General features: G+C 42.5%; 1 protein-coding gene across 1 annotated transcript in view; it reads left to right on the top strand.

The window, feature by feature from the left end:
- The first annotated feature begins 13,929 nt into the window (after positions 1-13,929).
- The window catches only part of LOC129835933 (uncharacterized), a 39,041-nt gene continuing 27,578 nt past the window's right edge, over positions 13,930-25,392 (top strand). Inside the window, exons 1-2 of the mRNA XM_055901631.1 lie at positions 13,930-14,026; positions 14,234-14,369. Coding sequence (XP_055757606.1) covers positions 13,930-14,026; positions 14,234-14,369 — 233 coding nt within the window. The remainder of the gene's footprint in view (positions 14,027-14,233; positions 14,370-25,392) is intronic.

Genomic DNA, 25,392 nt, shown 5'->3' with positions numbered 1-25,392 from the left:
AAGGATGCTTTGTTGCGGAATAGGAAGCCAATTCTAGATTTGACTTTGGATTGGAGATGTTTGATGTGGGTCTGGAAGGAGAGTTTACAGTTTACAGTCTAACCAGACACCTAGGTATTTGTAGTTGTCCACAAGTCAGAGCCGTCCAAAGTAGTGATGTTGGACAGGCGGGCAGGAGCAGGCAGCGAATGAATATGTGAATATTAAAATCACCAAAAATTAGAATTTTATCTGCTATGACTACAAGGTCCAATAGGAATTCAGGGAACTCAGTGAGGAACGCTGTATATGGCCCAGGAGGCCTGTAAACAGCAGCTATAAAAAGTGATTGAGTAGGCTGCATAGATTTCATGACTAGAAGCTCAAAAGACGAAAACGTCATTTTTGGGGGGTAAATTTAAATTTGCTATCGTACATGTTAGCAAAACCGCCTTTGCGGGATGCACGGGGGATATGGTCACTAGTCTAACCAGGAGGTGATGCTTCATTTAACACAGTAAATTCATCAGGCCATGTTTCAGTCAGGCCAATCACATCAAGATTATGATCAGTGATTAGATAATTGACTATAACTGCCTTTGAAGTGAGGGATCTAACATTAAGTAGCCCTATTTTGAGATGTGAGGTATCACGATCTCTTTCAATAATGGCAGGAATGGAGGAGGTCTTTATCCTAGTGAGATTGCTAAGGCGAACACCGCCATGTTTAGTTTTGCCCAACCTAGGTCGAGGCACAGACACAGTCTCAATGGGGATAGCTGAGCTGACTACACTGACTATGCTAGAGGCAGACTCCACTAAGCTGGCAGGCTGGCTAACAGCCTGCTGCCTGGCCTGCACCCTATTTCATTGTGGAGCTAGAGGAGTTAGAGCCCTGTCTATGTTGGTAGATAAGATGAGAGCACCCCTCCAGCTAGGGTGGAGTCCGTCACTCCTCAGCAGACCAGGCTTGGTCCTGTTTGTGGGTGAGTCCCAGAAAGAGGGCCAATTATCTACAAATTCTATCTTTTGGGAGGGGCAGAAAACAGTTTTCAACCAGCGATTGAGTTGTGAAACTCTGCTGTAGAGCTCATCACTCCCCCTAACTGGGAGAGGGCCAGAGAAAATTAGTCGATGCCGACACATCTTTCTAGCTGATTTACACACTGAAGCTATGTTGCGCTTGGTGACCTCTGACTGTTTCATCCTAACATCGTTGGTGCCGACGTGGATAACAATATCTCTATACTCTCTACACTCGCCAGTTTTAGCTTTAGCCAGCACCATCTTCAGATTAGCCTTAACGTCGGTAGCCCTCCCCTCTGGTAAACAGTGTATGATCGCTGGATGATTCGTTTTAAGTCTAATACTGCGGGTAATGGGTTTTCAATTTGTCAGAGCTAATGGTGGGAAGCTTCGGTGTCTCAGACCCCGTAACGGGAGGAGTAGAGACAAGAGAAGGCTCGGCCTCAGACTCCGACTCGCTGCTTAATGAGGAAAACCGGTTGAAAGTTTCTGTCGGCTGAATGAGTGACACCGTTTGAACATTCCTACAGCATTTCCCTCCAGAAGCCATGAGAAAGTTCTCCGGCTGCGGGGACTGTGCGAGGGGATTTATACTACTATCTGTACTTACTGGTGGCACAGACGCTGTTTCATCCTTTCCTACACTGAAATTACCCTTGCCTAACGATTGCGTCTGAAGCTGGGCCTGCAGCACAGCTATCCTCGCCGTAAGGCGATCGTTCTCCTGTATATTATGAGTACAGCGACTGCAATTAGAAGGCATCATGTTAATGTTACTACTTAGCTTCGGCTGTTGATGATGCTGACGAACCATGTCCAGATAAAGCATCCGGAGTGAAAAAGTTGAATGAAAAAAAAAGTTGAGGGAAAAACTAAAAATATAAACGGTAATTAAAAAGTAAAAACCGTAACGTTGTCAGGTAGCAAAGTAAGGTTGGCAACAAAACGCACAGCAACACGTCTGCAAGTTGTGACCGGAAATGATGGGGAAAAAGTGTTAAAATGGTGTCATTGGCTGGGGCTCTTGTTCAGTGCCACTTTGATTTCGCATGCTCTTCCTAGTACAATAGTGCCCCCTAGATAATTCAAAACAAACTGCAGACATCTCAGGACAAATTAGGATTATTCGCAGATTTCCAGCACATACTGTACTCATCTTGACCACTCCCACTTTGAAAGCCTCAGAAAGATGAAAGTGGTGGAGAGAGTCCCTCAGATTAAATTGTGTATTTTTCATAAGATTGTCCCCAGTATGGTCCCCAAGTACCTATGTAACTACTCTAACTTGGTCAGAGTCCAGGGATAACCATAACTATTCTAGAGGGAGTGAAACTGACTTAGTTCCTTCAAATGTAGGTATGGGAAAATAAATCCTTTTGTACTCAGTTGTCATTATTTGGAATAGTCTTCCAAAGAACAAAATAATTAATAACCTCCCTGGTTGGTTTCACATTCTCACTGAAAATATTTGCTTAACAGCAGGAAATCTCAAACGTAGGCCTCCAGCACGTGGGTGAGAAGGTAATGCCAGGGATAGCATATGGGTTGGCTTTTGGTGCCTATTTTGTTTAATATTGTGTCAAATGTATTGTGTTAGGGGAAAATGAGACAAGGGTGATGTACCTTTCCCCTTAAAAGGACCACGATGAAAATATATGTTTTCAAGCTTCATTGTGTTATCCTTGATTAATTTTGTTATTGTATGTGGAGACGTCTCCGGCTGGATCACTCTTATGTCTGTTTTTTAAATGGTTTAATGAATTCAAATCAGTCAATCATTAGGCTTTATCTTAATGTATTTTTCTTTATCATAACCTTAATTTGTAATTTTTGTATACCTTCAACGTTTAAGTCCCTCTGGGTCTAAGAATAAACCTAGGGCATCAGATTCTATTCCCAACATTACATTCTATTTATCCAAACTCTGTCCAAACACCACACATTACCAATAACAATATCTATAATTGGTGTGTGTACTGTAGCTTTATCTGTACATGATGTATGATTAATGGGTTTATATAATTATTCTTTTCAAATGTGCATGTGTTGTGAAATAAAACTCTTGACCAATGTCTTGTTGCCAACTGGCAGTATCTTTAACCCGTCTTCTGATGGTTATTTCTTATGGTTTAACGTAACAAATCACAGCCTGGTTGAATTGTTTCATCAATAATTCCTCTAGATTTCTAAATGAAAAATAAACATGCTAAAATACTAACTTGCTGAACATGAAACTCTACTGATCTCATTTGCCTCTTAAGATTACATCTGCTTCTCTGGGACAGGGTCTAGTTTCCTGAATTTCCGCGTGACTGACGTGGCCAAAGTAAACTGCCTGTTACTCAAGCCCAGAAGCCATAATGTCTGAGACTATAACATAATTGATATGGCAGGTGAAAATCCAAAGAAAAACCAACCAGAATTGTTTTTTTAGGTCCCAGGCTCTTATAATGGAAACTTATTGTTCCTACGTAAATCCGTCTCCCAGATTGCAATTGCTTTTTAGAGTTTTAGAGTACCTGAGGATTACATAGAAACGTCGTTTGACTTGTTTGGATGAAGTTTAGCGGTAGCTTTTTGGAATCCTTTGTCTGCATGTTGAACGAGTGGATTACTGAAATCGATGACTCCAACTAAACAGACTTTTTGGGATATAAAGAAGGATTTTATCTAACAAAACGACCATTCATGTTGTAGCTGGGACCATTGGGATTGCAACCAGAGGAAGATCTTCAAAAGTAAGTGATTTATTTAATCACTATTTGTCAATTTGTGAAGCTTGTGCCTGTTGAAAAATATGTTGATGTGGGGCGCCGTCCTCAGACAATCGCATGCTATGCTTTTGCTGTAAAGCCTATTGTAAATCGGACAACACAGTTAGATTAACAAGAATTTAAGCTTTTAAATTATATAAGACACTTGTATGTTCATGAATGTTTGATATTACGATTATTTATTTGAATTGCGCGCCTTCTAATTTCTCCGGATGTTGTCGATAGGTGTCCCGCTAGCGGGACGCCTATCCCTATTAACAACCAGCTCATTCCAATAATCTGGTGACATTTGGACCTCATAAAAAATGATTTCATATGTGTATGTTTTTTTGTATTCTGTTAGAAAAGGACATGTTTGACTTTCAGAAAAACATATAGGTCAAGCTTTTTAGGTGCATTTTCCATCCTGTTAGGTTCCACCCTGTTAGGATTATGCACCTAACAGGATGGACATTTGGAACTTAAATTAGCCATAGCTCTGTGAGTGTGCAATATTGAGCTAGAATAATTTAAACTTCTTTATCAAATATATTTTAAGTGGGACATGCAGACCAACAATATGACATACAGACTAACAACATGACAAATGTAAAAATAGATACAACTGAGTGTTTATATTTATTCAGCTATGCTCCGTTGTTTTCCTATCAATAGAATTATGACACTTTATGAATGTGGTGTAATTGTAAGAAGAGGTTGTTTTCTTAAAGGAGAAAGAAGTACAACAAACTAACAGGGTAGAAAGTGATATCAGGGACACACAGAAATCTTAAATAAGAATAAATAGAATAATCATCAAAAACATTCTACAGAGAATTATTTTAACAAAGACTATGAAATAATGAAGAAAGATTTTAAACATTATTTTTGGCTTATATTTCTCATGGAAGTTGATGAATAACACCCAGGGACATGGTACAAACGTCTACATCAACTGAAAAGAAAGTGCTAAAATGAGTAAAACTTTCTTTCAAGATCCATATTTTTGTGTTTTTAAGGTAAAGGACACCTGACTTTCCATTTAAAACCTTTTGGAAACCACATTTTAAACTATTTTACACTGAATAAGAAGTGATATTTCCTGAGGACAGAAAAGCCACCTCGAAGTAGGAATGCCATTGTAACTCATTCCATGACTATAGCCAGGGTGTAAAGTGGTTATGAGGTTATCAGTGTATTAAGGATGGTGAATATTCCACAAATAATCAACATATAAACAAGCATATGTATTAGCATACATTTTGACACATTTTGACCATATCAGCCTTGGTCAGGTTTTCAACAGTTCAACATCATTGAACACACAAGGTCTGGAACAGGGCAATGGCTGAACTATGTTGTTAAAGCAGGAAGAGAGTTGAAGATAGTGATGTCTATGTGAATCAGGAAGTAGTCAGTTGCCTGGGTGCATTGATTGCTGACACACCAGTACTCCCACACAAACATAAATATTACCAGAGACGTTATCTCTCATCCACTCATGGCTCCACATCTCCTCCTTGTCCTGGACATCCTTTTCTTCCTCACTGGACTCTCAGGTAAGTGAGGGAAGACATTTTATTGTTTGATATTATTAGGCTCACTTCCTCCAAGTCAGACACTGAGACTGAATACATGCTGAAAGTCATAACACTTGTAATGTTCTGTCTACTTTGCCCACAGACATTGTAGTCACATTATGGATTTTGTGGTCAGGTGACAGCATTTTGTGGTCAGGTGATAGATACATGCTGTTTTTAAAAATGTATCTTGTGAAACAGTTGTACTTTTCAACAGTTCTATATTTCTAGTTGTTGCATAACACATTTAAATAAGACTTCAAGTGAAAGAGAACTAACATATTATTAACAAATAGAAGAGAAAAAGTGCCGGTGTCTATCAATATCAATTTTAACAAATGTGCAAGTAACATATTTTGCAGATTTTTTTTGCTGGGTACTACAGTAGATGTCAAGAACAATCCAGTCAATTGTTTTACCACAGTTGAAGTCAGAAGTTTACATACACTTAGGTTGGATTCATTAAAACTTGTTTTTCAGCCACTCCACAAATATCTTGTTAACAAACTATAGTTTTGGCAAGTCGGTTAGGACATCTACTTTGTGCATGACACAAGTAACTGTTCACAGACAGGTTATTTCACTGTATCACAATTCCAGTGGGTCAAAAGTGTACATACACTGAGTTAACTGTGCCTTTTTACAGCTTGGAAAATTCCTGAAAATTTGGTCATGGCTTTAGAAGCTTCTGATAGGCTAATTGACATAATTTGAGTCAATTAGAGGTGTACCTGTGGATGTATTTCAAGGCCTACCTTAAAAAAAAAAACCAGAAAAAAATTGTCATCCTCCACAAGCCTGGTTCATCCTTGGGAGCAATTTCCAAACACCTGAAGGTACCACGTTCATCTGTACAAACAATAGTACGCAAGTATAAACACCATAGGTCCACGCAGCCGCCATACGTATTCTGTCTCCTAGAGATGAACGTGCTTTGGCGCGAAAAGTGCAAATCAACCCCAGAACAACAGCAAAGGACCTTGTGAAGATGCTGGAGGAAACAGGTACAAAAGTATCTACAGTGATCCCTCGCCACTTCGCGGTTCACTTATCGCGGATTCGCTATTTCGCGGATTTTCATAATGCATTTTTTTGGTGCATTGTGCTCTGCATTCTGATTCGCTAAAAACTCACTCCCGCTTCTTGTATCAAAACATGCTACGAATTGTGCTATCATTTTGTCGTCTCGTGCAGTTATGTGTACGTTCATAAAACAGCTTGGCAAATTTACATTAAGTTGGCCAAATTATCTTGTAATTTCGAACATCTCCTAAACCCATAATGTCGACGAAACGCTCTGAAGAGCAGTGAAACGGCCTACACGTGAGTCACTGTATTTGTATACATGTAATAGTTGCTAATTGTAAAAAAAAAAAAAAGTTTTCTATTTCGCGGATTTCACTTATCGCGGGTCATTTTCGGAACGTAACCCCCGCGATAAACGAGGGATTACTGTATATCCACAATAAAACGAGTCCTATATCAACATAACCTGAAAGGACGCTCAGCAAGGAAGACGCCACTGCTCCAAAACCTCCATAAAAAAAGCCAGACTACGGGTTGCAACTGCACATGGGGACAAAGATTGTACTTTTTGGAGAAATGTCCTCTGGTCTGATGAAACAAAAATAGAACTGTTTGGCCACAATGACCGTTCTTATGTTTGGAGGAGAAAGAGAGAGGCTTGCAAGCCAAAGAACACCATCCCAACCCTGAAGCCCGGGGGTGGCAATATCATGTTGTGGGGGTGCTTTGCTGCAGGAGGGACTGGTGCACTTCACAAAATAGATGGCTTCATGAGGATGGAAAATTATGTGGATATATTGAAGCAACATCTCAAGACATCAGTCAGGAAGTTAAAGCTTGGTCGCAAACGGGTCTTCCAAATGGACAATGACCCCAAGCATACTTCCAAAGTTGTGGCAAAATGGCTTAAGGACAACAAAGTCAAGGTATTGGAGTGGCCATCACAAAGCCCTGACTTCAATCCTATAGAACATTTGTGGGCAGAACTGAAAAAGCGTGTGCGAGCAAAGAGGCCTACAAACCTGACTCAGTTTCACCATCTCTGTCAGGAGGAATGGGCCAAAATTCACCCAACTTATTCTGGGAAGCTTGTGGAAGACTACCCGAAACGTTTGACCCAAGTTAAACAATTTAAAGGCAATGCTACCAAATACTAATTGAGTGTATGTAAACTTCTGACCCACTGGGACTGGGATAAATGAAATAAAATCTGAAATAAATCATTCTTTCTACTATTATTCTGACATTTCACATTCTTAAAATCAAGTGGTGATCCTAACTGACCTAAGACAGGGAATTTTTACTAGGATTTAATGTCAGGAATTGTGAAAAACTGAGTTTAAATGTATTTGGCTAAGGTGTATGTAAACTTCCGACTTCAACTGTATATACTAAACATTCCCAAACTTGAAAGTTTTTTTTTAAAATATAGATTTTAGTTGATTAATTAGAGATTGTCTCTATAGTTTAGTAGTGTAGTAATTTCCATGTCAAAGCTAAATATGACTTTAATTGTTTAAGTGTTGCCTCTGTTCTAATGGATGGACATGGGTGTGTCAACATCAGCAGTTACATGTCTCAGTTACTGTCTGGTGTAACAAACACATGGTGTGATCACAGTTTGCCAATTTTTTTACAGAAGTCACAAATTACATTACAGTATGTCAAGTTGTTTGGCTGATCATATGATGGGACTTATGAGGCAGGGCTTTCTGTGGGGTCATTGTCCAAACAGCTGGAGGCAGGGCTTTCTCCTATAGATCTCCATTTTTATGGAATGGTCTGCCTACCCATGTGAGAGACGCAGACCTGGTCTCAACCTTTAAGTCTTTACTGAAGACTCATCTCTTCAGTGGGTCATATGATTGAGTGTAGTCTGGCCCAGGAGTGTGAAGGTGAACAGAAAGGCTCTGGAGCAACGAACCACCCTTGCTGTCTCTGCCTGGCCGGTTCCACTCTCTCCACTGGGATTCTCTGCCTCTAACACTGCTCACCTCTCATACCCTGGTTCCTCTCTAGGTTTCTTCCTAGGTTTTGGCCTTTCTATGGAGTTTTTCCTAGCCACCGTGCTTCTACACCTGCATTACTAGCTGTTTGGGGTTTTAGGCTGGGTTTCTGTACAGCACTTCGAGATATTAGCTGATGTACGAAGGGCTATATAAAATAAACTTGATTTGATTTGATGAGCAGCTGGGTAAAATGAAATAATCTAAATATGTTTTCTGTTGTTGTGTCTACATATACACAGATTGTGTCCGCAGTGAGTCATGTGTCTGTAAAGCAAGGAGGCTCCATCACCATCCCATGTCTCTATGATCAGAGCTATAGAAACAATGTGAAATTTGTGTAAGGAATATTATTGGTTTGGTTGCTCTACTGTTGTACGCACTGATCATACTAAGACCAGTGGAAACACCTCAATCTCTGATGACATCAACCAGCGAATCTTCACTGTGACCATGACAAGTCTTAGTGCTAGTGAATCTGATTATTACTGGTGTATTGTGGAGAGGAAGAGCAAGGCAGATGATGGGGTTAGACTGCAGATATCTGTTACTCCAGGTAAGATCCAAACACTGCTGTGTCCATTAAAGCAGAACTAATAGTAGTGCTCAGTAATGTCTCATATGTTAATGTTCCATAATAGTCCTGTTGATGAGTGTGTTACTTTTCCCTCTACAAAGCAGTCATACATATGTTCACCAAATGAAATCCATAGAGGATATTATATTGGTACATTACATCTCTGTGCACCTCCTGGGTCAGGACAGACAGTGTGTTTGATAGAATCACAAGTTGCTGTTTCATCATCAAACACACTGTATGCTCTAGTCTACATCTATTGTATATACTATCACTGACTGAACCAGTGTTTCAACTTACACTTTCTCAGTGTTATATGAATATCAATGATGACTAGGTAGTCACCAATATATATATTGGTGTATTCTTTGTCAGACTCCTCCAATTCAGGTACTCCAGAACTCTATGTGGACCAACAAGAGATGACTGGAGTTGTAGGAGGGAGCGTCACCGTGCTCTGTTACTATAGTTCATATGGAGGCAGCGGGAGGTGGTGCAGGATGGGAGGCTCTTGTGTGGCTGTGGGAAGTTCTGGAGCTTTCGATGGAACAGTTGTGAAGTTAGTGCAGGAGCAGAGAGAAACCACCAACGGTTTTGTCTTAACGGTGACTATGAGTGGATTGATGATGGAGAACACTGGCTGGTACTGGTGTGAAAAGGGAGACCTACAGATGCCTATTCATATCACTGTCAATCAACCATCCACAACACAGAGCACCACCACAAGTAAGGACAGAGCAATCCCATATAACCAAGTTCGATTCCCTTTTTATTCATCCAGTGTTGTTAGAGATTATAGAACATTGAAAGACCTTTTCTGAAACAAAGTGGAAATCTCTGGACCACACATTCTCTTGAGTTTATCCGGTCATTCATGTTAAATATCATTAAGAAAATGAACATTGTTTATCAAACTTTTCATCATATCAACCACTTATATTTGAAATGAATACTGACAATTCTAAGAATTGGATTTTAATGCATGTCACATTTGATAAGAAAGCATGATAGTGATTAGTTTCAATCAACATCACAATTACCTGATTTTATTCATATCAATCTTAATGATACAACAGTCAGTTTATTGAAGCTACTTTATCTTTTCTGCCTCTCACAGCAACACAAGCTCCAACCTCTCACCAAACCTCACTAACCAGTGCTGAGTCTAACACTTCTCCACCCACAGTTACCCCTTCTGTTACAGACAGGGACAATGTTGTAACTAATGAGAACACAGATGAGAAGCACCAGAGGTCAGTATTCATTCTTCACTATTTCCCTCACTTCTACAGTCATCCAAATAGTTGGTGATGGTGTCAGGGTGTTGGGGATAAGGTTATTATAGTAAATAGAAACGAATAATGAAAAAACTATTTAGTGAACTTCTGAAATAAAAATAATTAACACTCCCGTTTGAAAAATGTTATCTATACTGAAATTCTTTTCTAAGACTACAAAGCGAACTAAAATATAATAGAAACCATTATGATTATGTTCAGTTTTCGTTTTGGGGAAAAAAATGTAACTGTATTTTCAATGTTGTTTTATAGCTTCTGAATCTGACGGGTCACATTGAGACTGACTTTCATTTAAAGGTATACTCAGCGAGATGTTGTTGCCACCATACATTTACATTACATTTAAGTCATTGAGCAGACGCTCTTATCCAGAGCGACTTACAAATTGGAAAGTTCATACATATTCATCCTGGTCCCCCCCGTGGGAATTGAACACTGGTCCCCCCGTGGGAAATGAACCCACAACCCTGGCGTTGCAAGTGCCATGCTCTACCAATTGAGCCACACGCCACCAGCAGAAATGCAGATGTTGGTTGCGTACCCATGCTAAAATGTTGCATGTGTCAACAAACGGAGAAGTTTAGCCTCGCACTTCAACATTCCTGGTTGTTGCGACTATTGACACACTACTACTGTTTACTTTGTGCATCTATGTCATGTCGCTGAGTCTACCTTTAAACCCAATCTAACCTACGACCTGACCCATCACCTTGTGCATTACTGTCCCACAGTTGCAAGAAGTGACATCCCCAAAAACACTATACAACACATAAATGTCTCCTAACCTCCCATGCTGTGGCTACTTTCTGTGCCTAACACTAAAGCTACCGATGAAACTAAATAATATAAAAACGAAATATGAATGTTTTTATAAACTTTAAACTAAATAAAACTAGTAAATAGTAAAACATTCTGAAACTACACTGAATTTCAAATAAAAATATTAAAACCAATATCAAAACACAAAACTATAATAACCTTGGTGGAGACACCTGTGACTAGCAAGGCTGATCAAACCAGAGACCAGTGTCTGGGTTAACAATAATAACTGTAGTTCTCCACATTCCAAAACTGTCTGTTTCATTTTCAGATAAAGAAAAATATATACAAAATGAAACATCTTCCTTAAATATTCTTGCTTAAGCATTTACCACCATGCCTATGGTTATCTATATATTCCATTTTATGTTATATTCCAGTTTACTGGAAGTCCTGTTCATTCCTCTGAGCCTGTTGGTGGTGTTGATAGCTGTTACCTTGGTCACATTGAAGATGTTGAGAAAACATAGTAAGTATTTTTTTTAATTATGTAAAAAAAAAAAAATGTCTATGACTAATGTCATTTGCGGAATATTATAAATACAGGAGTGTTGTTGCTACTACAAATGAAAGGGTTGACATCAGAGTTCATTAGTACCAACATCCTCTTTTGTTTATTTCAGAGGACAAGAAGGCAAAGGACCAACCAACAAACACCTCAGTAGTAAGCTATGGTCATGTTATCTTGTCACTCATCTGTTCCTTTCCCTTCTTGTTATTCTAGGGCTCGCTTTGGTTAGTAGTTACTCATAACTAACACTTTAAATCAAACCGATCGCTTATGTGTAGTATTAAAATAAACAGTTTAAAGATCATTTAATTGTTTTACTGACAATTCAAAGATAACACATGTTCATTGGAAATAAATAATTGAAACTGCTGAAGTGAAAGTCCACACTGTCTGTCTCTCTCTGAGTTGATGTGATCATGTTGCTCTCTCTCCTCCATCACACAGGGCCTAAACTCTGAGAGCCATGGTGACTTGTACAGCACTGTCATTCCTAAGCAGCACAGGACAGCACAAAGGGTACATTTAAAACTAAATTAACACATAAGCACTGCTGGTCTTGAAGGGTTTTTCTGTCTTGAAAAGCAGAACTTATTGATTAGCTGTAATGTATTGTAGAATGTCAAATGGATGTAAATGTTTTCTGAATAACTCCATGTGTACCTGTCTACCAGCCGGACCCATTTCCTGATGATGCAGTTACATACAGAACAATGGTAAATAAAAACAAGACCCAACGAAATGTACAAAGCTAAGGCTGCTTTACTGATGTTATATTCCTTGTTTAGCTGTGTCTTAGCCACAGCTATGCTAATAGTTATCATGAACTAAGTCATGTACTGTGACTGTTTAAGCATGGTAAATATCACCTGTTAAAATATTGATTGGGCTGTCTGTCTATGAGCAGGTTCCATTACCAGATTTTGCAGTGACATACAGCACCGTGGTCACCAAGAACAAGATCCAACCAAATGTAGGCCTACATAAAAAGTTGCTCTACTGCGTTGATGATTTGACTAACTTATTCGTGCCTGTATGTGTCTACTGTGTAATGCATCAATACAGAAGGCACTGTATATCACCATTATAACTGTGTGTGTGACTGTGTGTGTGACTGTGTGTGTGACTGTGTGTGTGACTGTGTGTGTGACTGTGTGTGTGACTGTGTGTGTTACTGTGTGTGTGACTGTGTGTGTGTGTTCCTCCTCTCTTACAGGCAGCAGAACCAGATGCTGTGGTCTACAGCACAGTGGCCCAACACCAGAGATAGGTCTGTGTAAAGCATAAAAATAACATTACTCTTCAGTCATGCAGCATGTTTGCCTTTTCATTTGCTGTCATCCTTTAACTTCGTCTGACAACATGTTGCTATGATTGTGAATCCAGTAGGAAACCACACCGCACACAAATGATGGTTTTAGGTGAGTGGCTGAAGGTTCACTTTCGCTCCAGCAGGGGGTAGCAGCAGAGCAGTGACTGAATTAAATCCTTGGTCCCAAAGAACCAGACAAGCTTTATGGGGGAATATACTTGAGGATCTCAGTGTACTAAGGCATCAGAAGAAAAGTGTCCAGATTGACAGCAAAACATATAATGTTATTTTATTTGTCACCCCCTGCCCCAACCCTTTCTCCTTATTATTTTTTATTGTTCACTTTTTCTTTTTAAAGGATGAATCAAAATGTATGTAAGGGGACAGCCGAATAACCCTTTTTGGTTCGAGATGGCACATCTTTTTCTAAGCGTGTAGGCTGACTGTCTTAAGTGGAAAGGTTGGCCAAACTTTTGAAAGTACCATGCTCAGATTCCTGATATAATTATTTGCAAACAGGGACCTTTTCTTTGCAAACAAGACAAACTGATTTGGCATTGGAGAAATACGAAATATCTAAGGCTCTGGTGTGTACAAGAAGGGAGGGTAAATGGTAGACATGTTCTCTGCATCCACTTTGTTTTAATAATTATTTTGGGTATAGGGGAGGGTCACTTGTTTTCTTTAGAGGGTTTAGGTCAAATATATTTAGCTGAAGAGAGGGCCATCCAATTTAATTTCAGAGAGGTCCGATTTCCTTCATGTAACCCTTATTATAATTAACGTTCACTCCCTAATCTGTATATTTTTTGGACTGATCGTCTTGTATTAAACTGTCACAATTATGTCCATGTGGACACTTAACTGACGTGTGTTTCTTCAATAAAAAGTAAAAGTAATTTTTTACGTATGTACATTGTTCGTGTTTGGAGCATTGTTAAATGGACATTTATTAAAGGTCTCCATTACACTCAGTTTAACTCTCCTGCGCCTGACTTCCCTGCCACCTATACACACGGCTCTGACAGAATCCCTGACCCTAGCTATGAAGTCAGCAGGACGAGACACTTCGTTCATGGAGCTAGAGGAACGCGTCATGGATCAAGCGGAGGAGATTGACAGCCTGAGCGCTGCCATGGATCGCATTGTCCAGAATATGGATCGCTTGGAGAGACAGGGAGTTTTTCCAGCGCCTCTACCACCACAACCGGTATTTCCGTCGAACGCTTTTCCTCCTCCTGAAGATAACAAGATCCATTTATCCCTACCCACCGGATACAATGGAGATACTGCCAGCTGCCAGGGCTTTCTCCTAAAACTGAACTTATATCTGGCCACGGTCTCTCCAGTACCATCTGACCGTGAGAAGAGTTACGCCCTCATCTCATGCCTCACCGGGAAAGCCCTGGAGTGGGCCAGCGCTGTGCGTAGAGAGGAGTATGCGGTGTTGAACCATTTGAGGAGTTCATCCGCCATTTCCGGAAGGTATTCAACCACCCATCCGAAGGCAGATCGGCGGGTGAGCTCCTCTATCATCTGAGGCAGGAGAAGAGGAGTGCACAGGAGTTCGCCTTGGAGTTTAGGACCTTGGCTGCCGGCGCTGGATGGAGCGACAGGGCCCTGATCGACCATTACCATTGTAGTCTACGCGAGGACGTCCGTCGGGAGCTGGCCTGTAGAGACACCACCCTCAACTTCGATCAGCTGGTGGACATGTCCATCAGGCTGGACAACATGCTGGCTACTCGTGGACGTCTAGATCGGGGTCTGGTTGTTCCATCCTCCCGCACCCTCTCTCCCGAACCTATGGAATTGGGAGGGATGGTGCGCAGGGAGACCGGAGGGGGTTCCAGCTCGAGCACCATCTATGATCGCAGAGATCACACTGCTGATCGGTGCCGGGTTGGTTCCTCTGGGAATAGAGAAGGCAGGCAGGGCACTCTCGCATCACCCCAGGTGAGTAGGCACCATTCTCATCCAGAGCCCTCTGTCACACTAATGTTTGTCTCTGTCACTTTTCCGGATTTTTCCCTGCATTCCCAGTATAAGGCGCTAGTAGATTCAGGCGCAGCTGGGAATTTCATTAATAAAGATTTAGCTTATAGTTTAGGGATCCCTATTGTTTCTGTGGATATGCCTTTCCCTATTCATGCCTTAGATAGTCGACCATTAGGTTCAGGGTTTATCAGGGAGGTCACCGCACCTTTGTGTATGATAACGCGGGAGTGTCACAAGGAGAAGATTAGTCTTTTCCTTATTGATTCTCCTGCGTATTCTGTGGTGCTAGGCCTACCCTGGTTAACTTGTCATAACCCCACTGTTTCTTGGCCACAGAGGGCTCTCACAGGGTGGTCGCGAGAGTGCTCAGGCAGGTGTTTAGGGGTTTCCGTTGGTGCTACTACGGTGGAAAGTCCAGACCAGGTCTCCACCGTGCGCATTCCCCCTGAATATGCCGATTTGGCTCTCGCCTTCTGTAAAAAGAAGGCGACTCAATTACCACCTCATCGACGGGGGGATTGTGCGATAGATCTCCTGGTAGACGCTGCATATCCCAGGAGTCACGTGTATCCCCTGTCGCAAGCGGAGACGGTAGCTATGGATACATATATCTCTGAATCCCTGTGTCAGGGGTTCATTCAGCGATCCATTTCACCAGCCTCTTCGAGTTTCTTTTTTGTGAAGAAGGATGGCGGTTTACGCCCGTGCATTGATTATCGAAATCTCAATAAAATCACGGTGAAATATAGTTACCCGTTACCTCTGATAAATACAGTTATTGAGTTAATGAACGGGGCACGCTTCTTCACAAAATTGGATCTCAGGAGTGCGTACAATCTGGTGCGTATTCGGAAGGGTGATGAGTGGAAGACAGCATTTAGCACCACCTCAGGTCATTATGAGTACCTTGTCATGCCATATGGGTTGATGAATGCTCCATCAGTCTTCCAATCATTTGTAGATGAGATCTTTAGGGACCTGCATGGGCAGGGTGTAGTGGTGTATATCGATGATATTCTAATATACTCCGCTACACGCGCCGAGCATGTGTCCCTGGTGCGCAGGGTGCTTGGTCGCCTGTTGGAGCATGATTTATATGTCAAGGCTGAGAAATGCTTGTTCTTCCAACAATCCATCTCCTTCCTAGGGCATCGGATTTCCACTTCAGGAGTGGAAATGGAGAGCGACCGCATTACAGCCGTGTGTAATTGGCCGACTCCAACCACGGTAAAGGAGGTGCAGCGTTTTTTAGGGTTTGCCAATTACTACCGGAGATTTATCCGGGGTTTTGGTCAGGTGGCTGCTCCCATTACCTCACTGCTAAAGGTGGGCCCGGCGCGCTTGCAGTGGTCGGCTGAGGCGAACAGGGCTTTTGGACACCTGAAGACTCTGTTTACCTCGGTGCCTGTGTTGGCTCATCCGGATCCCTCTTTGCCATTCATAGTGGAGGTGGACGCATCCGAAGCTGGGATAGGAGCAGTGCTCTCTCAGCGTTCGGGTGTGCCACTGAAGCTTCGCCCCTGTGCTTTCTTTTCGAAGAAGCTCAGCTCGGCGGAACGAAACTATGATGTGGGGGACCGGGAGCTGTTAGCTGTCGTACAGGCCTTGAAGGCGTGGAGGCATTGGCTTGAGGGGGCTAAATACCCTTTTCTCATCTGGACTGACCACCGCAATCTGGAGTACATCCGGCAGGCGAAAAGACTGAATCCTCGTCAGGCAAGGTGGGCCATGTTTTTCACTCGTTTTGTGTTTACCCTTACTTACAGACCAGGCTCCCAGAACGTCAAGGCAGACGCATTGTCTCGGCTGTATGACACAGAGGAGCGGTCCATGGATCCCACTCCCATACTCCCAGCTTCGTGTTTGGTGGCGCCAGTAGTGTGGGAGCTGGACGCGGACATTGAGCGGGCGTCACGTGCAGAGCCCTCTCCTCCTGAGTGTCCAGCTGGTCGTCTGTACGTTCCGTCTGCTGTCCGCGACCGATTGATCTATTGGGCTCACACGTCACCCTCCTCTGGTCATCCTGGGATAGGTCAGTCGATGCGCTGTCTTGATGGGAGGTACTGGTGGCCCACTTTAGCTAAGGACGTGAGGATTTATGTTTCCTCCTGCTCGGTGTGCGCCCAGTGCAAGGCTCCTAGACACCTGCCCAGAGGTAAGCTTCAACCTTTACCCGTTCCTCAACGGCCATGGTCGCACCTGTCGGTGGATTTTTTGACTGATCTTCCACCTTCACAGGGTTACACCACGATCCTGGTCGTTGTGGATCGGTTTTCGAAGTCCTGTCGTCTCCTCCCGTTGCCCGGTCTCCCAACGGCCTTACAAACTGCAGAGGCCCTGTTTACACACGTTTTCCGGCACTATGGGGTGCCTGAGGATATAGTGTCTGATCGGGGTCCCCAGTTCACATCAAGGGTCTGGAAGGCGTTCATGGAACGTCTGGGGATCTCGGTTAGTCTTACCTCAGGTTTTCACCCCGAGAGTAATGGGCAGGTGGAGAGAGTTAACCAGGATGTGGGCAGGTTTTTGCGGTCCTATTGCCAGGACCGGCCAGGGGAGTGGGGGAAGTTCGTGCCCTGGGCAGAGATGGCCCAGAATTCGCTACGTCACTCTTCCACTAACCTCACTCCTTTTCAATGTGTATTAGGGTATCAGCCGGTTCTGGCTCCTTGGCATCAGAGCCAGACCGAGGCTCCTGCGGTGGACAATTGGTTTCGGCGCGCTGAGGAAACCTGGGAGGCAGCCCACGTCCACCTTCAGCGCGCCATAAGGCGCCAGAAAATTGGCGCAGACCGTCGCCGCAGTGAGGCCCCGGTGTTCGCACCTGGGGACAGGGTCTGGCTCTCGACCCGAAACATGCCCCTCCGCCTGCTCTGCAGGAAGCTGGGTCCGCGGTTTGTGGGGCCGTTTAAAGTCCTGAGGAGAGTGAACGAGGTATGTTATAGGTTACAACTGCCCACTAATTACCGTATTAACCCCTCGTTCCATGTGTCTCTCCTCAGGCCGGTGGTGGCTGGCCCGCTCCAGGAGGCTGAAGTGCGTGAAGTTCCTCCGCTTCCTCTTGACATCGAGGGGGTCCAGGCGTACTCTGTTCGATCCATTTTGGATTCGAGACGTCGGGCGAGGGGCCTTCAGTACCTCGTGGACTGGGAGGGGTACGGGCCGGAGGAGAGATGCTGGGTTCCAGTGGAGGACGTTTTAGATCCTTCCATGTTAAAAGAATTCCACCGCCTCCATCCGGATCGCCCTGCACCTCGCCCTCCGGGTCGTCCCCGAGGCCGGTGTCGACGCGCGGCTGGAGCCGCGCGTCAGGGGGGGGGGATACTGTCACGACTTCTGCCGAAGTCGTTGCCTCTCCTTGTTCGGGCGGTGTTCGGCGGTCGACGTCACCGGTTTTCTAGCCATCATCGATCCATTTTTCATTTTCTATTGCTTTTGTCTTGTCTTCCCACACACCTGTTTTCAATCCCATCCATTACCTCTTGTGTATTTAACCCTCTGTTTCCCCTCATGTCTTTGTCAGGGATTGTTTTATGTCAACTGTTGTCTTTTGATGTATAGGTGTGCGACGGGTCCCCGTACCATGTTGATTTTTTACGTATGTACATTGTTCGTGTTTGGAGCATTGTTAAATGGACATTTATTAAAAGTCTCCATTACACTCAGTTTAACTCTCCTGCGCCTGACTTCCCTGCCACCTATACACACGGCTCTGACACTTCTCCAGACTCTCAGGTTAAACTGTTTATATCATTAAGAAGCAGTAGTGTTTTGATTCTCTCTTCCTTAATCAATGCATTACTCTATATATATATACATTCCCCTACATACTGTAAGTATTTGGACAGTGAAGCTAAAACTTTTATTTTGGCGCTATACACCAGCATTTTGGGTTTGAGAAAAAAAAAAATGTAATCATGAGGCGACAGTAAGGCAGTGGTGGAAAATGTACCCAATTGTCATAACTAAGAGAAAGTAAAGATACCTTAATAGAAAATGACTCAAGTAAAAGGGAAAGTCACCCAGAAAATACTACTTGAGTAAAAGTCTGAAAGTATTCGGTTTTAAATATACTTAAATATCAAAAGTAAATGTAATTGCTAAAATATACTTAAGTATCAAAAGTAAAAGTACAAGTATAAATCATTTCTAATTCTTTATATTAAGCAAAGCAGACGGCCATGTTTTCAAGATTGTATTTTATTTACAGAGAGCCAGGGGCACACTCCAACACTCAGACACCATTTACTGTACAAACAATGCATGTGTTTAGTGAGACTGACAGATCAGAGGCAGTAGGGATGACCAGGGATGTCCTCTTGCTAAGTGTGTGAATTAGACCATTTTCCTGTCCCGCTAAGCATTTAAAATGTAACAAGTCCTTTTGGGTGTCAGGAGTAAAAAGTACATAATTTTCATTAGGAATGTAGTGAAGTTAAAATAAGAGTTGTCAAAAATATAAATAGTAAACTACAGATACCCCCAAAAACTACTTTAAAGTATTTTTACTTAAGTACTTTACATCACTGCAGTACAGCATGTCACCTTTTATTTGAGGTATTTCAGACATATTTATTTTACTGTTAAGAAATGAACAGACTTTAGGTATCTAGTCCCCCCATTTGAAGGTGTCATAATTATTTGGGCAAATTAATTTATATGTGTATTAAAGGCTAAAAGATACATAGACACTGACCCATGCAGGGGAGTAAATAGATAAGAGACAAGTCAGACACACCACTGTAAACCACACGGGAATGGAACATTACTGCTGATCCCTTAGAAAACACTGGACTATTGTTTTCTCCTGCAAGTGTGTATAACTGTATATGCATGGGCTTGGTCTCATGAGTAGAAGATGTTGACGTAGGCAGTTACATCACTAGGGGTTGACTGCAAGTATATTAAAGCAACTTTGACCTTTTTTATTTTGCAGAACTTACTCTGAAACATACATGTTTCCATTGTCAACTTCTGTCTGCAATTGCATTAATAAAGGTTTTATTAATTTACATAACTTCTTATGGGCAGGTGGGATGGTAGCGTCCCACCTGGCCAACATCCAGTGAAATTGCAGAGCGCAAAATTCAAACTACAGTATTATAAATATTTAACTTTTATAAAATCACAAGTGTAATAAATCAAAATAAAGCTTAACTTCTTGTTAATCCAGCCGCTGTGTCAGATTTCAAAAAGCATACCATGCGATTATCTGAGGACAGCGCCCCACATAAAAACACATGAAAAACATATTTCAATCAGGCCGGTGCGACACGAAAGTCAGAAATAGAGATATAAAAAATGCCTTACCTTTGATGATCTTCTTCTGTTGGCACTCCAAAAGGTCCCAGTTAATTTTGCGTCCCAGGGGTCCCAGTTACTTTAGGGTCCCAGGTCCTTTTGTTCGATTATGTCCTTCTTTATATCCATAAAAACTCAGTTTAGCTGGCGCGCTTCAGTCAATAATCCACCCAGTTTCCAGCAAATCTTGACAGTGACCTGGATCCAGGGGACACTGGATATTACTGGTGTGACCTTGGTATCAAAGGAGGAGTGGATGACAACGTAAGAGTGTATACGATCTATATACTGCTAGCATCTCTGATCAGTGAAGCAGAATGAATAGGATGAAGTAATGTTACATGAACAGTCCTATATAATGTGATGAATATGCTACTTTTCCCATTACCCCACACTGTCAACACTTCACAGAAACGATTACTCAACTTGAGTGGGTTGAGTGAATGACGTGATCCTCCTTTTTTGCGATCTTCGGTTTTGCGCTCCCCTCGGGCTAGTGTGGTGGAGGATATCGTTCGTGGGCTATACTCTGCCTTGTCTCAGGGTAGTAAGTTTGTGGTCTGTTGATACCCTCTAGTGGTGTGGGGGCTGTGCTTTGGCAAAGTGGGTGGGGTTATATCCTGCCTGGTTGGCCCTGTCTGGGTGTATCGTGGGACAGGGCAACAGTGTCCCCTGACCCACCCTGTCTCAACCTCCAGTATCTATGCTGGAATAATCTATGTGCCCGGGGGCTAGGGTCAGTCTGTCCTATCTGGTGAAATTCTCCTATTCTATCCTGTGTGAACTTAAGTATGCTCTCTCTAATTCTAGCATTTATCTCTTTCTCTCTCCCCTCCTGGAGGACCTGAGACATAGGACCATGCCTCGGGTCTACCTGACCTGATGACTCCTGGCTGTCCTCATCCCCAGTCCACCTGATCGTGGTGCTGATCTAGTTTTTGCTGTTTTACCTGTGGCTATAGAAACCTGACCTGTTCACCAGATGTGCTACCTTGTACCGGACCTTCTGTTTTCAACCCTCTCTATCCATCTCCCTCCCTCTCGCTCTCCTTCTCTACTGCCGTCTCGACCTATGAATGCTCGGCTAAGAAAAAACACCTGACATTTACTCCTGAGGTGCTGACCTATTGCACCCTCTACAACCACTGTGATTATTTGACCACGCTGGTCATATATGAATGTTTTAACATCTTGAAGAACGATCTGGCCTTAATGGTCATGTACTCTTATAATCTCCACCCGGTACAGCCAGAAGAGCACAGGCCATTCCTCAGAGCCTGGTTCCTCTCTAGGACTATCTTAAATTACAGAGTGATAAAGAGGCCGCATTGACCTACGAGTCCCTCTGAGGGATATCATAACAATCTGTTTAAAACACAGTGCTACTGGACATTTGATTGGAGAGAGGGAAACCTTGACCGAGACAAAACGTCCAAAAAGGCAACATCCTTTATTTTCTAAGGAGAAATGTAATCAAAATGGGGCTAAAAGGAAAGCGAGAACCATAAAACAAAACGATGACAACCTACACATCCTAGGTCCCTGCCTTTCTAGGGAGTTTTTCCTAGCCAGCGTGCTTCTACATCTGCGGTGATTGCTGTTTAGGGTTTTAGGCTGGGTTCTGTATAAGCACTTCCTAACATCTGATGTAAAAAGGACTTTATCAATAAATGTCATTTCAATTTGAAGAAATGTTTGATTGAATAGTTATGGTGTCCATGTCATATAGTTTCTCACACATAACCTGTATTTTTGTCTCTGAGAGTCCAGTTATTCCAGGCCTCTATGTTGACCAACAACAGGTGACTGGAATTGTAGGAGGGAGTCTCACTGTCAATTGTTATGGTAATTCTGGAGTTATAAGTGCATGCTGGGTGAGTCGTGTGGAGAGTAGTAATTGGGAATTTAGATGAAGCATCAGTAGAACTAAAGCGGATCATTGATGCCAATGGTAAAATAGTCGTAACAGTGACTATGAGTGGACTAAAAATGAACACATGCTGGTACTAGTGTGCATTGAGAGATCTACTGATAACTGTCCGTATGACTGTCAGTCAACGAACCACAAAACAGAATCCCAACACCATAAGTAATAACTGAGTGACTATTTACAACAAACCACACTTTAATCCATGCTTTACTTACTATTTTAGAAGCTAGTCACAGAAATGCTGAAAGTAGTGTTAATTTCTTAAAACCTTTCCAGCAATGCAAATTCCAGCAACCCAAGACGTCTCTGCAGTTATGACTGGAGATTCTGGCTTCAGTCAACAACATCTGGAGCCCAGATGTAAGTATCAGGTATCAAGGTAAGACCCAAGTGCAGACTGTGTAAAGTAACAATGTTTATCGTAACAGGGGCAGGAAAACGACAGGTCAAGGCAGGGGTCGATAATCCAGAGGTGGAGCAAAGGTACAGGACGGCAGGCAGGCTCAGGGACAGTGGTCAGACGGGCGGGTACAGGGTCAGGACAGGCAAGATTCCAAAACCAGGAGGACGATAAAAAGAGCGACTGTACAAAGACAGGCGCTGACAGGACAAACGCTGGTAAGCTTGACAAACAAGACGAACTGGCACAGACAGACAGAAAACACAGGTATAAATACCAAGAGGATAAGTAGGGAAGATGGGCGACACCTGGAGGGGGTGGAGACAAGCACAAGGACAGGTGAAACAGATCAGGGTATGACAGTAAGTGTACAAAAACACCCCTAAAAGATCACCACTAATGTTAAACTCAATGTAAAAAATATAGAGGCCTGACAATTGGATTGGTAAAAGTCATGTTTTCTATAGATAAATAAAGTAGTTCTTGCCTGCGCAAGGTCTGTGGATGACACTTCTAAGTAAATACACTTCTGCATTGAAATTATGAAAACTAAGATGTTAGTGGTTCAAAAATAAATAACCAGATATGCAAATATATCCTAAAAAAGGACCCCTGCTAAAATGTTGCATGTGTCAACAAACAGAGAAGTTTAGCCTCGTACTTCAACATTGCGACCTACTGTATCTCTGGTGTTGGGCCACTGTGCTGTAGACCACAAACTGGTTCTGCTGCCAGTAAGAAAAGAGGAAAAGAAACACACACACATTAATAGGTAGTCATATCATCAACACAGTAGAGCAACTTTTTATGTAGGCCTACATTTGGTTGGGTCTTGTTCTTGGTGACCACGGTGCTGTATGTCACTGCATCATCCGGAAATGGGTCCTGCTGGTAGACAGTAACACAGGGAGTTATTCAGAAAACTCTGATATCCATTTTGAATCCATTGTACATTCTACAACACATCAGAGCTGCCAATTCAAGTTCTGCTTTTCAAGACAGAAAACATTTTCTATAAGACTAGCTGTGCTTATGTGTTTATTTAGTTTAATGTTTACCCTTTGTGCTGTCCAGTGCTGCATATGAATCACATTGCTGTATAAGTCACCATGTCTCTCAGGGTTTAGGTCCTGTGTGATGGAGGAGAGAGAGCAACATGATCACATGAACTTAGAGAGAGACAGACAATGTTTACTTTCACTTTGAGTTGGGTTGGAGTGGGCTGGGTTGAGTTTGAGGTGGGTTAAGTTGGTTTGCAGAGGGTTTAGGTTGGGTTGAAGGGGGGTTTGGTCAAAGGGGTTTGGTTTAACCTGTTGTGCTGTTCCTCTGATGTGACTCACAGTGCTGTAGGTAATGTCCTGCTCAGGGTCAGCAGGCTGCTGAAGGAATGGAACCGTGTTAACGTTTAACAGTTTTACAATACAAAGTACCAGACGAGATGTTGGGGAAAATACTGGAGGATCTCAGTGTACTAGGGCATCAGAACAAAAGTCTCCAGATTGAGTAACATATAAAATTATTTTATTTCTCACCTCCTGCCCCAACCCTTTGTCCTCATTACTTTATTGTTCTATCTATCTTGTTAATCTGCATATGTTATAGACTAAAAGTCTTGTACTTATAATAAACTGTGCCCATGTTGACACTTAACTCTTTTTTTTCAATAAAGAATATCAAATAACTAAACAGAATAAACCTGAATGTTTTCCTTTATATAAATATAGAATAAGACCCTTGTGTCAAAACTAGCCCATTAAATGCAAGTGTTGCTATCTGCAGTTGGGGGGGTGTAACGATCGTCCTGGGAAGAATGAGACCAAGGTGCAGCGTTCTTTGAGTTCCACATAATTTTAATCACGAAGTGAAACTACGACACAACAAAACAATAAAGAATACGGCGACCGAACAGCTACGCCGTGCAACCTAGCGGCACACAAACAAAGAACAAGATCCCACACAGAAAGACGGAAAAGGGCAGCCTAAGTATGGTTCTCAATCAGACACAACGATAGACAGCTAACTCTGATTGAGAACCATACCCGCCTAACACATAGAAATAGACCACATAGAACCAAGACATAGAATGCCCACCCAAACTCACGCCCTCACCAAACCCAAAGAGAGACATAAAAAAGTATCTCTAAGGTCATGGCGTATGTAACGTCCTGACCAGAGTTCTTATGTGTTTTGCTTGTTTAGTGTTGGTCAGGACGTGAGCTGGGTGGGAATTCTATGTTGTGTGTCTAGTTCGTCTGTTTCTGTGTCCAGCCTAATATAGTTCTCAATCAGAGGCAGCTGTCAATCGTTGTCCCTGATTGAGAATCATATATAGGTGGCTTGTTTTGTGTTGGGGATTGTGGGTGGTTGTTTCCTGTCTTTGTGTTTTGTCTGCTCCAGCTAGGACTGTGACGGTTAGTTTGTTTTGTCATTTTGTATAGTGTTTTGTGTTAATTAAATCATGGAAAATTACCACGCTGCACATTGGTCCTCAGATCCTTCTCACCTCTCCTCGTCTGAGGAGGAGGACGACTTAGACTGCCGTGACAGGGGGGCATTAGGACCCAAACAACAGCAGGAAGAGAATTACACATAATCAGTTTTGATGGTGACCATAAGTGGACTGAAGATGGAAAACACTGGCTGGTACTGGTGTGCAGTGGTAGACCTACAGATGACTGTTCACATTACTAAAGCAATAAGGGACAAGGGGGTGTGGTATATAGTCAGTATACCATGGCTATGGGCTGTTTTATGCGCAACGTGGAGTGCCTGGTTACTGCCCTTAGCCGTGGTATATTAGACATATACCACAAGCCCCGGAGGTGCCTTATTGCTAATATAAACTGGTTTCCAACGTCATTAGGGAATTAACAATAAAT

The sequence above is a fragment of the Salvelinus fontinalis genome, chromosome 37, assembly GCF_029448725.1.
Source record: "Salvelinus fontinalis isolate EN_2023a chromosome 37, ASM2944872v1, whole genome shotgun sequence".
NCBI classification, from domain to species: Eukaryota; Metazoa; Chordata; class Actinopteri; order Salmoniformes; family Salmonidae; genus Salvelinus; species Salvelinus fontinalis.
The sequence above is the reverse complement of the archived record's forward strand: the minus strand, read 5'-3'. Positions and strand labels throughout refer to the sequence as shown.